The sequence below is a fragment of the Tiliqua scincoides genome, chromosome 2 (assembly GCF_035046505.1).
Source record: "Tiliqua scincoides isolate rTilSci1 chromosome 2, rTilSci1.hap2, whole genome shotgun sequence".
Taxonomy (NCBI): Eukaryota; Metazoa; Chordata; class Lepidosauria; order Squamata; family Scincidae; genus Tiliqua; species Tiliqua scincoides.
The window spans coordinates 2,388,967-2,406,114 of record NC_089822.1 but is presented as its reverse complement, the minus strand read 5'-3'; the positions used below and the strand labels follow the sequence as shown (position 1 = coordinate 2,406,114).

At 47.4% G+C, this 17,148-nt stretch overlaps 1 protein-coding gene across 2 annotated transcripts in view; it reads left to right on the top strand.

Moving 5' to 3' along the window:
* Positions 1-17,148, top strand: part of UBAP1 (ubiquitin associated protein 1) — a 37,656-nt gene that overhangs the window by 16,362 nt on the left and 4,146 nt on the right. For both annotated transcript variants that reach the window (XM_066614949.1, XM_066614950.1), the window contains exons 2-6: positions 1,939-1,979; positions 6,649-6,773; positions 8,684-9,565; positions 13,702-13,899; positions 14,779-14,880. In XM_066614949.1, the coding sequence (XP_066471046.1) occupies positions 1,946-1,979; positions 6,649-6,773; positions 8,684-9,565; positions 13,702-13,899; positions 14,779-14,880 (1,341 nt within the window). In that variant the 5' untranslated portion in view covers positions 1,939-1,945. The remainder of the gene's footprint in view (positions 1-1,938; positions 1,980-6,648; positions 6,774-8,683; positions 9,566-13,701; positions 13,900-14,778; positions 14,881-17,148) is intronic.

Sequence of the window (17,148 nt, the reverse complement as noted above, 5' to 3'; positions counted from 1 at the left end):
GGACCCTGGCCTCTGCCCCCTTAAGGGGCAGGGGCAGGGAGGAGGCAGCGACGCCATCCTCAGGATTGCATCACTCAGGGGACTTGGCTGTACCAGAGCCTCCTGCAGCCTCCCAGGAGTGCGGGGAGCCCTGTGCGACTATCTGCAGGGCTCCCCAGTGCTTAAGAAGTGAAAGTGGAGTGATCGCTCTCCACTTCAGGTTTTATGGAGGCATAAGAACATAAGAACAGCCCCACTGGATCAAGCCATAGGCCCATCTAGTCCAGCTTCCTGTATCTCACAGCGGCCCACCAAATGCCCCAGGGAGCACATCAGATAACAAGAGACCTGCAAGGCTTCCTGGGAATTGTAGTTAAGAACATAAGAACAGCCCCACTGGATCAGGCTATAGGCCCATCTAGTCCAGCTTCCTGTATCTCACAGCGGCCCACCAAATGCCCCAGGGAGCACACCAGATAACAAGAGACCTGCATCCTGGTGCCTTCCCCTGCATCTGACATAGCCCATTTCTAAAATCAGGAGGTTGCACATACACATCATGGCTTGTAACCCGTAATGGATTTTTCCTCCAGAAACTTGTCCAAGCCCTTTTTAAAGGCATCCAGGCCAGATGCCGTCACCACATCCTGCGGCAAGGAGTTCCACAGACCAACCAGGCGGGGTGTGATAGCTGCACTCTCGCTTTCAAAGCTTTGGGGAGCCCTGCAGGCGGTCACGTAGGGCTCCCTGCACCCCCGGGAGACTGCAGGAGGCTCTGGTAAGTACAGCCAAGCCCCTGCAGTCCCCTGAGAAACACAATCCTGGGGATTGCGGCACTGCCTCCCCCTGCTGCCTTCCCCCCACCCCCGCAAGGACTTAGAGTGTTTCAAACTCTTCGAGAGAGTTTGAAAACTGCTGGACTATAGTTTCTGGACACGTTTTCTAGACTGCTTACAGAGAGGTAGGGTATGTAGATAGAGATTGGTATGTAGATACAGAAACTGATTCTTGGGAGAGCTCAAAAGCTAACCATTCTGTTGCAGAATCAGACTGCAGCAGTGGCCCTAGAATCGGACTCTTGTAGACTGCAGACTATTGTGGACGGCATACATTCTTGACTTATTCTTTAGTCAGATAAACCTGCACCAGCAAGCTTGTATGTTTCGTTTCCTTCTCTCGTTCTGTGCCTTGCTAAGAGGGAAGCTCCTGGTTTGTTTCCTATGGTGCTGTGTAGTACTGTTGAGGTCCCTACGCAGAGACCCCAGATACCCATTGCCAAACCTGCCTGGTTGCTTCTCTGCTGCCACCAACCTCTAGCATGACAGAGACTCTTCCCTTCACAGAACTCTGAGGAATCAGGGCTGTTTCTCTCTTTCTTGAACCCAGTGCTCAGTTGGCGCTTCCTCTGATGCAGGTGCTAGAGTTTGTATAAGAGGACTCTGTCTTGTAGGTGAAAGGAGAGTATGGCTCTTGTGTTTGATCTGCGTTTGGCAGCCACACTACTTTTCCAGATACTTTCTGTACTCTGTGGACTTCATAATTCGTTGCAGTCATCTGAACTAGATTGGCTTATTATTGTGCACAGCTATATACTGGTGTCCTTTTGTATCATTTACTTTGGTCAGATGACTGATGAAAACTCACTGTGGGGTAGTAGTCTAAGTTACAGTGGCAAGGGGTTTGGCGCTCTGGTGGTTGTAGGGAGCACATCTCCCCCCCCCCTCCCGTTTCTTATCTTCATAACACTTTGGGTTTTGCATTTTAAAACCGTTCCGATTCATATATGTAGGATCCTAATTATTGTGGCATACTCTGTGGTGGGGGGAGATGCAGGCAGTTCTTACCCACACTGTCAGGATTGTTTCTCTTCCTATAGCATATGTTAAGCTGAACTAATATTTATAAAATGACTTCACTGACTTGAAATAGATGTTAACACTGTTTAAAAATGTCTTTCAGATTCTAAATGGCTTCTAGGAAATCAGGATCTGACTTTCATGGTGAGTAAAACACAAGTGTTTCCTTTTTGTGGGGTGTGGTGGGCAGGAGGTACCCTCTTTTGGGGAGAGCAGGAAGACTCTTCGCTGCCTCTGAATGATGGCATATGAGATTCTATAACTGGAGATAGAATAATTCAGTGGAGCAGTTAGTTAGCTGAGCCTCAAACTTGAGATGTATTGAGATGGCATCTTGTGTTTCATAATATTGCTGTTGGCCCAAAGACGGTTAGTTCTTCCTAGTGAGTTGGACTGGGATCCAGATCCAGTTTTTCTGGGAAGGCATCAACCTTGAAAGCTGACCCGATTATATAAATGTGGGTGACGTTGGCTTGAAAAGGCTAGATGACGATGGAAGGGAGTTGGAAGGTTATAGTCAGAGGCAGTCAGGAGTTCTTGAAGCCTGCAAAGTCAGTGGTGCTACTGGGTGTGGTTCTCAGAACATGTGTTAATGTGAGCTTGTGGGGAAATCTGTTTTGCAGGCTGGACCCTGTGCATAGCTCACCCCAGCAGCAGAGCTGTGCAGGAAAGTAGAAGAGGTGGAGAAGGTGCAAAACCCAACTTTTATTTTGGAAATAATTTCACAAATACAGGGAAAGAGAAACAAAATAAGAAGCAATTCGTTGTTCCTCAGCCATTCATGTGACTGGGCAGGAAACACAAGTGGTGACTTTGTACAGAAACAGGGAGAGGCAGGAGGAGAATTCAGGGAAAAGAGGCATGTGATGGCTCAAGAAAGGAGGGGTGAAAGAATGCAGGGAAATCAGGAGAACTGGGGCTGAAGAACCAGGGATTTGACAGGAGCAGGAAGGGGAGAAGGGAAAGAAGGAAAGAGCTTCACAAAGCTCTGGCTGTGGCTGAATTACAGTTCTTTGTTACCTGCACCAAGGGCTCCGGGCAGGCAGTGAGCCCCTGAGTGGGTGGTGGAATCCCTTTCCTCCTTGCAGGGGGAGCGCTTGTCTTTATCACCAGATGCTTACCCTTCACCAGCACAGAAGCTGCTCAGAGGGACTTAGAGAGCTGGACTTGAGAGGGAGTTTTTTTGGTCAGTGGGAAGACTGGTTCAAGGGCCAATGTTACCTGTCCTTTCTCTGCTATCTGTGCTGCATTGCTGGAATTATTAAGGCTGTAATATAGTTGCAGGAGATGTCGTTACCAGTTCTGGGTGCTAGCTGGTTCTTGGGTAGTGCCTGGAGTGGGGTTACTTCCCCCCTGCACTAATGGCCAGGCACATGATCACAATGTCAGCTCGCAGACAGGGAGGGACAAAAGTCACAGGCAGTTCTCTGGCCCAGTCTTTCCTGCTTGTTCCTTTGGTAGAATCCTATGGCATCTTTGAGGCAGGCTTATCAAGGAACCTTCTTTGCTGGCTTGAGGGACCTCAACTGCTCATCCCTGGCTCTAAATGAGGCAGCTGTTTGGCACTTCACCAAGGGTGCAGCAAAGAACTTGTGACAAGCGCTGGAGACCAGTCACTTCAACAGCATGGACTCCTTGATTGAATTTGGAGTTGGTTGGTGGCACCTTCTGTTGTGTCGCTAGCAATGTTGTTTGCTTCAAGGTGAGAAGTTTGCAGGATGTGACTTTTGCTCTTGCAGCCAGGCCTGACTGCTCTGACAGTCATTACTACTGTAACATCATGAAACTGTCCTGGGTCCTGTTCTCCTGGCAGCCACTGAGTGCCATGCACACATGTATGCTGACATGTCAGAGCTTGCATTCAAAATGAAATGTGTTGTCAGGCAACAGTGTGTGCTTGTGCTGCTGTTCACAGCTATTCTTGTAATGCTTTCTGTCAGTCGTGTCTTACTTTCTGGACAGTGAATGTGGTTTCTGATATGATTGCTGAAGTCATAACTGTATTAAATTTTTTTCTAATAAATGCAATAAAGGTAATTGACAACATTTTCACCTAAGGGAAGTTCACTTATCAAGCAAGTAAAGCTGATAGTAAGAACCACTCTTGAGTAGCTTGAGCAATGTCTTTGTATCCAAAACAGATAATCAATTGACCTCTCATTCCAATTATCGTGTACATGTAAAATGTGCATGTGTCATTGACTTGACTGTATCTCTCTCTTAACCATTCATTTTCTGAGGGAAACATTTCTGTTAAAAGAAATCTAAATCTATTTGGAATGTTGCAGAAAAAAGCATAAGGGGGAAAATGTTCTTCACCAATCTCCAGATGCCTGACACAACCTTGTGGTCAGTACCTGGTCTAACAGGCGTAGGATACCAGCTTGCTAGAAGCCACCCAAAGCCACTTTGTATGCCACACATGCCGGCTGCTTCACCATCTCTCAGCTTGCCCAAGATCCCATTCAGTGTCAGGGACTAAACCCAGGAACAACTGCAAGTGCAGTGTGTGCCCCCCTCCCCATTGAGTTATGCTGGAACTGGCTGTGGGGTGCAGAGGCCCCTTGTGTTGACTCTGGCAACTGGATTGAGCCTGCAGCATCTCCATGGGCAATGCAGAGAAGGGGTTGGAAGGAAGGCTGTGAATGGGAAGTGTGCTGGACCTGTGGTACCAGGCAGCTCTGTGTGTGCCCTACAGAGACTACATGAGATCCCCTAAGCCAGGGGTGTCCAAAGTTTTTGGCAGGAGAGCCACATCAGCTCTCTGACACTGTGTCGGGGGCCGGGGAAAAAAACGAATTAATTTACATTTGGTTGGTTGGCAACCTTCAGTCTCGAAAGACTATGGTATAAGCCTACAGCACCAGGTATTCCCAGGCGGTCTCCCATCCAAGTACTAACCAGGCCTGACCCTGCTTAGCTTCTGAGATCAGACAAGATTGGGCATGTGCAGGGTAACAGTTGCTGCCAATTTAAAATTTGAATAAATTTACATAAGTTTACACAAATGAATATATTAAAGATGAACTTATATGAACGAATGAAGGTCTTGCAATGGCTCAATGCCTATAAAAGGCCTTGCACAAAGCAAGGCTGGCCTTTCCTTTGCTGCTGCTGCTGCATCACAGACGTGAAACAGCAAGCAGTGGAGGGAGCCCTCATCCCACAGCTCACATGAGAGGTCAAACAGTCGCCATCACGCTGAGAGAAGTTGCGTTGGGCCAGTGCGGGCTTCAACAAATCTCCGGAGGGCCAGAGGCTCACTGGAGACTGGGGGCTCCCTGAGGGCCACATGAGGAGACCTCGAGGGCCACACGTGGCCCCCGGGATGGGGTTTGGGCACCCTATGACTTTTCTTTTCCCCTCCTGTTGCCCCTCACTTTCTCTGGCTGCTCTGTCCTTTGAACTACAAAAGCTGAGACTGGAGTGCCAACTACTACTGTAGGCAGGTGTGCAGGATGTGAACAATGGAATTGGTCAGGTTTGCCCATTTATTACATTAAACTTGCTTTGTGGGTAGCTCTGTAATGGCTTGATGGGCTCCAGGCTGTTTCTCATCTGTGCATTGACCTGGCATAGAGATAGTCAGCTTCCATGATAGTGTCCTATGTCTTCACACAATTCTCTAGAGCAGTGGCAAGGGTAGTGACCTGACCGGAGACCCATAGGTGCCATTAGGATGGCATTTCTGGGTTCTTGTGGCTACCGAACACTCCTCTTTTACTTGCATGCGTTTGGCAGCAGTGGCAGTGAGAACTGAGAAGTACTGTATAAATGGCAGCTACGGGTCCCTGATCAAGTTGCTACCCTTCTTAAGGGGGTAGTGTCTCAGATGAAAACACGAACACCTACTCTGGGGACCCCCAGGTTGGGAAACACTGCTCCAGGATCTAAGTATTCAGCCTGGCATAAACACAGACAGTGGTTTGCAGGTAAAGTGCCAGCATGTGGTTGTTTTTATTACAACCACATGCTGGCACTTTACATCACATTACAGGCCTCTTTGAATAGCGCTGTGAGGGGACACCTAGACCAGCACCTCCCGTGCCATCCCCTCCCTCTTCAGTTATGGTGAAGGGAGGCTAGTCCTGGGCCTCGCATTAATTTCTTTTCTTGTGCAACAAGCCTCCACTCTGCTTTGTTGTTCACAAATTGTCTGAGTACCTTGGACTGGAAGATGGATGGAGGTTCCACTGACTCAGCTGATCCTGTCTCTGGCTTTCACATGTGCCAGGGTGGCAGTGACTCCCTCCCTTCTTCCACAGACTGGCAGCTTGTCCCCTCTCTGGTTTACAGGAAGCAAAAGGTCATAAGACTAACCCTGGCAGATCAGGCCAAAATCGGAAGTTCTCTTTCTCCACAGTGGCCGCCCAGATGCTTGCAGGAAGTCCAGCAGCAGGGCAGAAAGACAATAGTCCTCTCCTGCTGATGTCTCCTGGTGCCTTGTGTTGCAGTTTGCTAACTCTGAATAAGGAGGTTCCATTTATTCATCATGTTGAATGGCCCCTGATAGGCTTCTCCTACAAGACTTTGTCTGATTCTCTTTTAAAGCAACCTGTCATTCTGTCTTCGGGCAGCAAGGAATTCCTTCAGTCAGCTATGCGTCCTATTGGGTATCTGCATGTGAGGTACTTTGCAAGTTAATCATGGAGCTATACTGTGGAGAAGAAACTGAGAAGAAACTCAGTCATTGTTTACATATCTGCTGGCTTCTCATGTCTGTGTTTTGCTCTTTGCTTTAGAAGGATGGGTGCAAGGAGGATTCATACTGACTAGTGAACGTGCAGTTCCTAATGTGTTTCTCTCCCATTAGGGCCCTTTAGTTACCTCGATGATGTCCCATTCAAGATAGGAGACAAGTTCAAAGCACCAGCTAAAGTGGGCCTGCCCATTGGCTTCTGCTTGCCAGACTCTCCGCAACTTGTAAGAGAAGCCCAGGTGAGTCTAAACCTGCTCTGGGAATGCTGCAGGTTTGCATTACAGTACCCACATGTCCTGGAATTAAGTGTTGCTGAACTTGGTGGGGTTTGCTTCCAAGTGTGCTTGCTTTTGATGATGAAATTGCTGTATACAGGCCGGAAGTTTAATAAATGCACTTCTATCCAAGCAAAGAACACCAGCCACTCTCACTGATTGCCCTGGATTATTGACTCCCTGTTAGTCCCCTTAAAATAGAATTAAGAACATAAGAACAGCCCCACTGGATCAGGCCATAGGCCCATCTAGTGCAGCTTCCTGTATCTCACAGCGGCCCCACCAAATGCCCCAAGGAGCACACCAGATAACAAGAGACCTGCAAGGCTTTCTGGGAATTGTAGTTAAGAACATAAGAACAGCCCCACTGGATCAGGCCATAGGCCCATCTAGTGCAGCTTCCTGTCTCTCACAGCGGCCCCACCAAATGCCCCAAGGAGCACACCAGATAACAAGAGATCTGCAAGGCTTTCTGGGAATTGTAGTTAAGAACATAAGAACAGCCCCACTGGATCAGGCCATAGGCCCATCTAGTCCAGCTTCCTGTATCTCAAAGTGGCCCACCAAATGCCCCAGGGAGCACACCAGATAACAAGAGACTTACATCCTGGTGCCCTCCCTTGCATCTGACATAGCCAATTTCTAAAAACAGGAGGTTGCACATACACATCATGGCTTGTAACCCATAATGGATTTTTCTCCAGAAACTTGTCCAATCCCCTTTTAAAGGCATCCAGGCCAGTCGCCATCACCACATCCTGCGTCAAGGAGTTCCACAGACCAACCACATGCTGAGTAAAGAAATATTTTCTTTTGTCTGTCCTAACTCTCCCAAAACTCAATTTTAGTGGAGTTGCCTGTCATTGCTTCATCTTTCTGCTTTAATCCATCTCATTACCAAATAACAAAAGATAATCCAAAGGCAATAATTTGCAGATGAGATTATCAGTGCAGTATCCAGCTTGCTGCTGAGACAAGCTGCAGGTCTGTCAATTGTTCCATGGTTTCCAGCAGGCCCTGGCAACTGCAGTTGTGTCCTCCTCTCCCCCCCCCCCCCCCGTAAGCCAAGCTACCATGTTAGTGCTGGCCAGCATTTTAGGAAAAACTGGAGCACTCAGCCCCAGGCTCCATATTGTCTGTATCTAACCATGGGGTTTCAAGAAAGGCCAGTGCAAGTATTTTGGTTTGCGAACAGTTGTAACTCTTGACTGGAAGCCTGTTATGTAGCTGGCCAATTGCAGGGGCTGTTCAGGTATCCAGGAGTTTGAAGCTGCAGCCTGAATATGTGAACTGCCCTGCATAAGTCTTGCTCCTAGGGGTGTGAAACACTCTCTATTCCTAATTTCAATGCTTTAAAGCAGGGGTCTCCAAACCTCAACCTGGGGGCCAGATGCGGCCCACAGTGAGCGTGTATCTGGCCAGCGGCCAGCCTCTTGTCCCCTGAAAGCCTCTGGTCCACTCGACTGAACATGACCAGAGCTGTGCTCTGATTGCACCTGGAGAGTGCTCTGAGGGCTGGAGAGGCTGAGTGAATGAGCCCATTCATTCATTTATTCATTCATCTAAGTTCCATCTCTAATTTATTTATTTAAATTTTATATTTAAATTTTTTTCTGGCCCTCAGCACTATGCCAGATATTTCTTGTGGCCCTCTGACCAAAACGTTTGGAGACCCCTGCTTTATAGGGACACTAGATCTTGATGTCTAAAAATATACCCAGTGTGTTAACTACAGCCATGCCTGCTGAATCCTTATAATGAATTAGTCAGATGTTGCTCTTACTGATACGTACCTCTTGCTTTGGAGAGGATGGAGTTGCTGTTGCAATTCCTGTATCTCTTATGTTGACGGCTTGTGTCTTTTTCCCTTCCAGTATGACTTCTCTTTGGAAAACAGGACTATTGAGTGGGCTGAGAACATTAAAAGAATCCAAGCTATCCAACAGGAGGCCCAACAGAAAGCATTGGATGAGCAAAGGCAAGCTGGCTTTTCAGAGAGTCAGTGCCCAGGTGCAGCCATGCCGCCTCCTATCAATCCTATTCTTGCAAGTCTCCAGCACAACTACATTCTTACTCCTACCCCAGCCAACAGCACCACCCTCAAGCAAAAAGTCCTGAGCCCACCCCACACAAAGGCTGATTTCAACCCAAAAGATTTTGAGTGTGAAGAAGACCCCTTTGACAAACTGGAATTAAAAACCATTGATGATAAAGAGGAGCTAAAGAACATTTTGGAAGTCCACGTTGGTACAACAGGACCAATAGTTGCCCAGCTGCTAGACAACACCTTGCCCAAAGCTGCATCTGAGTCTGCATTGCAAGACCAGGAGGTTTTGGCATCTTTGGAAAGGGCCACTTTGGACCTCAAGCCTGTCCACAAACCAAATGGTCTTGTCACTTTATCACAGCTGGGGGGATGCGAAAAGATGTCACTGTCTTCCAAAGTGTCTCTCTCGCCTGTGACATCAGTGAGCAATATCAAGTCTCTCTCCTTCCCGAAGTTCGACTCGGATGAGAGTGACCTGCAGATGGCAAAGATAGCAGGCACATACCGCAGCACAGCCTGCCTCCGCAACGGCACTTTCCTCAGTTCTTTGCAGAGCAAAGCCAGTGAACTGAATGGGCACCACGGGGCTGGGCTGCCTGACCTCAGTGGGGACAGTGGCCCAGACACCCAGACGTTTCCCAGACTGCCTTCCCTGCCCACCTCGGTAGCTTGTACAGAAGAGATGCCAGCTCTCACCACAACAACGGCGGTAAGCACAGAGAGAGCTGAGGGGCTTGGCTTGGAGATGGGGGGGGGGTTTTCTTCAAGGGAGGGAGAGGACCTGGATTGGATAGTGGTGTGTGTTTAAACAGTGCCTTGTTCAACATTTGGATGTGAAAGGAAATATTCTTGCTACAGAGATTTATATCCTGCCGTTCTGTCGTGGAATCATCCTCAAAGCTGCTAACAGTTCAGAGCAATGTCAGAAGTTACAAATACATGGGACTATCCAGTAATACTGCAACATAAAACAGCAGCAGCCATTTCAGATAATTGTAAAAGGTAAAGGTCTGTAAGCAGGAGCGCATTGAATAGAATGGTCTTCACTGTCTACCAGCAGGGCTGAGGTTACTGAAGGAATTCCCTCCTTCCAGTTCTGGCTGCTGACGGTTCTCCAGTGTCTGTCTTCATGCATTTTTATGACCCAGCTTGTTGCCTACACAAACCCTGCTGCAGCCTAACGTGCCATAGGCCTTTCTGCCCTTCCTGCACCTCTCTGGTTGCTGCTACTGTTTGGCTGGCTTTGTATCTGTAGAAGGGCTGGTGAGGTTTGCTTGCGCTGAAATGTAGTGGCCTTCAGCTGGCCTGGCTGTGGTTCTGCTTTGGGTTATTGTGCTCTTTGTACCCAACTGTGCTTACAGAAATTAAACAGGAGGTTCGTGGATGGGGACTGTGAGCAGCTGTCCAGCAAGCGGAAATGTTGTGGTCGCTTGAGAGTGGATTTTTCTCTGGAGATTATCCTGCTTCTTGGCCTGGGTGGATTAATCATAATCCTATTGTAAAAATAACTTCCAGGATGTGTCAGGCCCCTCTCTGCCTGGAGAGTGGGCTTGAGAGTTTACTTAGACAAAGAGCCAGCTGACTGTCCCTCCATTCTCCTTGAAGTCCTGTTTTCTTCCCTAGGAATTCCCTCTGCTTTCTCATGGAACATGCTAGCTACTTCCTCCCCTGTACCTCTCTTGCATGTAATTGATTAGACTTCCAGCACTGATCTTTCTGGCATGGAAGACGCTGGCAGTGGCCAAGCTACAAAGCCATGGTCAAGTGTTCATTGAGCTCCAGGATTTTCCTGAAAGCAAGGCTTCTGGGGACTTGTACGTCTTCCGTAGATGGACTTTGCAAGTAAAATAGGGTTGTCTGACTGGTCAGTGATAAATAGACCCGTCCGACTTACCAGACAACCATGTGGATTTTGCAACCAAAAACCCACATGGAAGGCTCCCAGCTTGCAGATTAAAAAGGGCATGAGTGGGAAAGGGATATTTTGTGGCACAAGACCCACGGAGTAGGGACATCCGTGTAGTTATTGGTTCCTCATAAGTACTTATTCCATGGAAAACGTCCATTACCTCATGGGTTTATGCCCAGTTGGCATGGGCCTCATCCTTAGCGGTACCGTTGCTGGTTCTCTGCCCTGATGAAAGTGGGAACATAACCGCCTGCTCAACAGCCCATAGTGAGATACATGAGTTCAGAAAGGGAGCTCAAATGCAAAGCCCTTCCTCTTGTCCAGTAGCATTAGCACCTTGCTTTGGGTGGTGCTTAAAGTAAAGTGGACAGGGACAACCCCCCCCCCACAGCTGCCAATCACATCACAGATTTTACAAACTGTCTTCATTAATAAAAATGTTGAACTACCTGCAAGTTTAAAAATAAACAAAACCTGGCCCATTACAGCTCAGTCATATCTACTGTGCTAGATTTCTACATACGGGGAACATTCCTCCAGGAATGTGGACACTAAACAGTGTCCGGAGAAGTCTTTGTATCTCGTCTTGCCCCAGCGCAGATAGAATTACATCAGCAGTTTAGTTCATAGGTTTATTTTTTGTCTGTCTGAATCAGCCATGTAATTAATCCCACAAAGATTATGGACAGAACAGAATTGCAAATCAAGCATTGCAGTTTTTTGTTCCCAGAAAACAAGGATTGTTGCCAACAAGCACCATGTTAGGGGGCTTACTTGCTTCCTAGTAAATGTGTGTTGGATTCCAGCCTTGTGCTGTAGATTCCTTCAAACAGTTCTCACTGTGGTATTTTGCATTCTTTTGCAGCCCAGTCTAAAGCACATTTGCTTGAAAGTAAACTCCTCATGATCCTGGGCAATATGTGTAAATATTAAAGTATGCTGGTTGCAGCCTGAGTTCAACTGAAGGGTTGCTGAGTTAAACTGAGGAGTTCCAATACACAGACCTTGAGGCTTTCAGCAAGCCTGAGGAACTTGACTGTAGATAGTACCATGTATACACACCGACTCCATTTGGTCTCTCCGTAAACCTGGTTCCCCATATAGGCCATCAGGTAAAACTGATGACGGAAAACATTTCTGTACTACTTTTCAGCACAGAAGTTAAAGCATCTATCATAGCAAGAAGAATGAGCAGCTGCTTCCCTGGCAATGGTCCCTGGGAGAGAGATGGTGCAGAACAGACAGTTGCTTCCCCCCACTTCATAGGTCTTTCGGTTGAACACATGGAGCCTTAGTGGGCTTCTCAACAAGCTTCATAAATGTGTGCTATTAGCTGTGCCTAGATGCCTTTAAAACAGGATTGGACAGATTTCTGGAGGAAAACTCCATCACAGTTACAAGCCGTGATGAGTAAGTATAGTCTGAGATTAACTGGTTGCTAATTATGAGGGCCGGGTAGGAATTGTTGTCTGTCATCCAAATTGGCTGTAGGGGCGGGTTTATTTTTGCCTACTCCAGACTGGCAAGGGAGGGAAGGTATATTCAGTAGGTTTCATGCATTAAAAATTGGTCACTGTGTTTAGTAAAGTTGCACAAGTTAAACATGATTGCAGTCTGATGACTTTGCTGGGGAGAGTGAGCATAAATAGAATGCTGTGGTCTTGTGTGCTCCTTGAAACATCTGCTGGGCCGCTGTGAGATACTTGAAGCCGAATTAGATGGGTCCTGGGCCTGATCTAGCTGGGCTCCTCTTACGTTCTACATAGTAAGAATATTGGTTTGAGCTCATTTGAATACCTTTGTCTCCTGGAAAGAGGCACCCATACCTATCCTAATGGATTGTAAGATTAATGGTGGCTAAACCACAGTTCTTCAATGGTTCATTCTCTGATTTGGCTGTAAAGTGACTTGGTTTGAAGCAGAAGTTCTTGCATGCCTGAAAGGAGCACGTGAGCCAGTGTTCTTGGAGACTCCTTCATGCAGTGGGAAAACATGACATGTCTGAATCAGGCCACTGTGTAGAGACTTCATCTCAAGAAGAAGTACCTTCGTATCCTGTGTGTGTTGGAAGGTGTCCTTTTTCCACAGGATCCCATCAAACTCCAGCTGCATCTGGTTCACATGAGCCATGGGTTGACTCTGAGGCTGTGACTTCAGAAATGCTCCCATCCCATTTTCACCAGCCATTTTCCTGCCAAATAGGATCATTGGCATTTTTCTAAGATTAACCAGAGGCATTTCGAAATTGGGATGCAAAACTATAATTGTGAGACATAGCAAGTTCAATACTAGCACTAAATGTTAAATCTTACCTGTGGATGCTTGTTGCATTTTCAGTGCATCACAAGTAGTATAGATGCTTTTATAAAGTGTCTTGTCCTAAGAGGAGGCCATGCACGGGCTGTGCAAGGTTAATGTCTTCATATTGTCCACTGTTCCTGCCTTCTATCACTCTGGGTGTGCAATAGCCTCCTAAAATAGCCACTCCTTTATTAATTGCTATGCAGTCATAACTGATGACTGACTTGTCATCCTCAGAGCCAGAACTGAGGGTGATCAATGAAATGAGTATCTGCTTGGGCCTGTTTTTGTTGTAATGACAATAGTCACTTGGGGAAAATGCATTCTGGTAACAGCTGCTGTGGCATAAATGTGCAAACTCCTTTGCGGTCTTCATCATGTGGTGTTCTTACCAGTAATCCTGTCTGGTTGGGAAAAGGTGCCTTTTACTGCTGTGATGGGGTCGAGCAGCCTTGGAGCACGTTCTGTGAGTTCATGGCAGTGGGAGAGTGTTAGCTTTGGTTCAATCCTGCTTCAATATACCAGAGTGTACTGGCTCTCAGGTGTTGTGTGAAGACTTCCTCTATCTTCACATTGGGGGAGCATTATTCCATGTTCTTTTATCTAAAATAATTTATTTCCCCTTTTGTTACTAGGTAACTCACCAAAGTTTCCTGAAGTCTAAAGTGCCCAATACCACCAGCTGTGCAAAATGGCCTGGTTCTATGTGTTTAGACGTGTTGCAAGCCCTTTCCTCCAGTGAGCGGCAGTGTGTTGAAACTGTTGTCAATATGGGTTACTCCTATGAGGATGTCTTCAAAGCCATGAAGAAGAAGGGGCAGAACATAGAACAGGTGAGTTTTGGGTGGTCATCTCTGCTGCTGCCGCAGCTGCTGCTCAGGCCTTGGTCACAGAATGGGAGTGCATAATGCAGATTGATGGAAGTCAAAATTTGTCCTGGGCTGAATGGTGCCGTATCAGTCACCAGCATCTACTGAAAATGTGGCTGGAGCTTTATCAGTTGGCAGTTGTCCCTTGCTGACGTGGAGTGTGAGATTCTTAGAGCAGGACTGTGTGCAGTACACAGCTGAGAAATGATGGACCTGAGAATTCATGGGCTCGTGCAGGGCAAACAAATGTTAGTAACAGCCAGGAAATATTTCACATCAAGGCCGTATCCAGTCTGGCTCTTCTTTCTGTCAGGGTGGCTTCATGACTGGGAATGGATATAAACAGAACTTAGAAATGCTCTTTTGCAAATTAGGGCTGGGGCTGTAACTCTGGGGTGGAGCACCTGTTTTCCATGCAGAAGGTACCAGGTCCTGTCCCTGGCACCCCCTGTTAAAAGGATCCCTTTTAGCAGGACTGGGAAGGATCTCTGCCTAAGCCTTAGCAGAGCTGTTGATTCTTCTGGGCTTGATGCCAGTAATCTGACATTGTGTAAGGCGATGTCATATGTTTAAAAGCTCTGAATATAGAGTAAATGCTGATGCTGTTCTTAAAATGCAGATTTTTGCTTCAAGAAATACCAAGTACAAAAGGTGAAGGTAAAACCAGTGGGCCAAGCTCTGTCCTTCTACGGGACCAAGCTGTTGACATGAAGGACCTGCTGTGGCCAAGGTCCAGTGGCAGAAACTCTTGATGAGCTTAGCACGGCCAGTCACTGGGCTTCTGCCCACCTAGTCTGCATGTAAGGCCAGGACCTCAGCTTCTCCATCCTGTTCACGTTGCAGGTTCTCGACTACCTGTTTGTCCATGGGCAGTTCTGTGAGAAGGGCTTTGATCCACTCCTTGTAGAAGCTGCATTGGAAATGTATCAGTGTTCAGAAGAGAAGGTGAGTATTCACAGCTGCAGTGGTGGTGATGCTGCTGCTGGGTGCTGGACTTGCTGACCTTGTTAGTGCTGTTCTCACTGTGGTAAACAAAGCCATCTTCTGCCTTGCATTCTGACCATGAGAGGGAATCATCTTCTCTGCTCTGGTGCTTAGCCTTCAGCTCCTCCCTCTTTTGCACCTTAGCACAAGGTGATTCGCTGGCTCAGGGCCTGACCAGGTGGCTGGCAGTGGCTGTGGCTGTTACATAATGGAAAATGCTGCAGTTCTGTGGATGGGGAGGGTTGGTCAGCAGTCTTGGGGGTGGGCACTGCTGGAGCTGCACAATTTCTGCCCCAGAGACCAGAGTGCTTGTCTGTAGCTGCTGTAGCAGTGAGCGGCTGGATTAATCAGACAGAAATGGGGTTTTCTGGAGCAAGCAAGGACTTCTTTTTAAAAAGGTTCACTGTCACGTTAGCTGTTAATGAACATTCTGCAATAAGTCTTAAATAGTTTGTTTACTGTGTTCCAAAGCTAGAACAGCTATTTACACATGCACCCAAAACCAGTGCTGGTAAGTGGGCTCATAGAAGGTTGCATGGCCTTCTTAGTGAGGCACCCTCCTAGTGGTACTCTTCTGGGTCAGATAAGGCTCCATTACAGCTGTCTCCTGGCTGGTCACTGTCATCTCAACTGCATATCCCACACCATATAATCTCTGCCCTGGAGGCAGTCAAAAGTTTCCATTCTTAGCAGAGCTGTAGAAAAAGCAAGCTCATTCACAGCATTGCTGAGTTACAAAAGCACTTTTATATTGCAGAGCACAACCAGACAGTGTGAGGCATTACTGAATAAAGAGATCTCCTAAGAAAATTACCCGGTGGCCAGTCCTTCCCCTGTTAAGAAGGAAGCAGTGAGGGCAAAGGAGAACTGCTCCTGTTGGTGGAGGAATCTTAGACAGGGTCTAAAGCCAGTGCTATGCAGAATGTGCCAATCTTCTGATGGGTGAATGTGGCCAGTGTATATTTTGTGTGCTGAGAGAGTGGGGACAGGGACAGCATTTAGGGGAGGAATTCAAGGGAGCCTTACTCTTAGGGGAGGAGGGGAGTGATGTTAGAGGGGTTTAAAGTGCAGTTGCCTTTCCTGGAGAGAGCCTATCACAAGCCTTAACAATCCTTGCAGCTTCCGTGCAGTGTTATGTAGATCAGAAAAGGGTGTAAAGAGGCAAGTGGACTTTGCCTTACTTGGGCATGCATGCTGGTCAAGGCATGGCCTGTGGGAGGACTGTGACTTAGCTACCCATTGTCCCTGGCCTCTGAAATCCATGTGTGCATTTTCCACCTCTGATACAGCTGGTCAGGCAAACACCGCAACAGATTCAGTGCGGATAGGAACCCTACAGAAGAAAAGCCCTGCTGGATCAGGCCAAAGGCCCATCTAGTCCAGCTTACTGTATCTCACAATGGCTCACCAGGTGCCTCAGGGAGCACAACACACACAGGAGACCTGCATCCTGGTGCCCTCCCCTGCATCTGGCGTTCTGACATAACCCATTTCTAAAATCAGAAAGTTGCACATACACATCATGGCTTGTAACCCGTTAAGGACTTTCCTCCAGAAATTTGTCCAATCCCCTTTTAAAGGCATCTAGGCCTGATGCCATCACCACATCCTGTGGCAGTGAGTTCCACAGACCAACCATGTGCTGAGTAAAGAAATATTTTCTTGTGTCTGTCCTAACTTTCCCACACTCAATTTTAGTGGATGACCCCTGGGTCTGGTGTTGTGTGAGGGAAAAGAACATCCCCCTACCCACTTCATCCATCTGCATAATTTTATATGTCTCAATCACGTCCCCACTCAGGTGCCTTTTTTCTAGAGCCCCAAACGCTGTAGCCTTTCCTCATAAGGAAGGTGCCCCAGCCCAGTAATAATTTCGGTTGCTCTTTTCTGCACCTTTTTCATTTCCACTATGTCCTTTTTGAGATGTGGTACCAGAACTGGATGCAGTACTCCAGGTGTGGCTTTACCATTGATTTGTACAACAGCATTATAATATTAGCTATCTTATTCTCAGTACCGTTTCTAATGATCCCAAGCATGGAATTAGCCTTCTTCACTGCTGCTGCACATTGGGTCAGCACTTTCATCGAGCTGTCCACAAGCACCCCAGGATCTCTCTCCTGATCAGTCACAGGCAGCTCAGAAACCATTAGCCTATCTGTGGTTTTATTGCCCCAACGTACATTACTTTACACTTACATACATTGAAACGCACCTGCCATTTTGCTG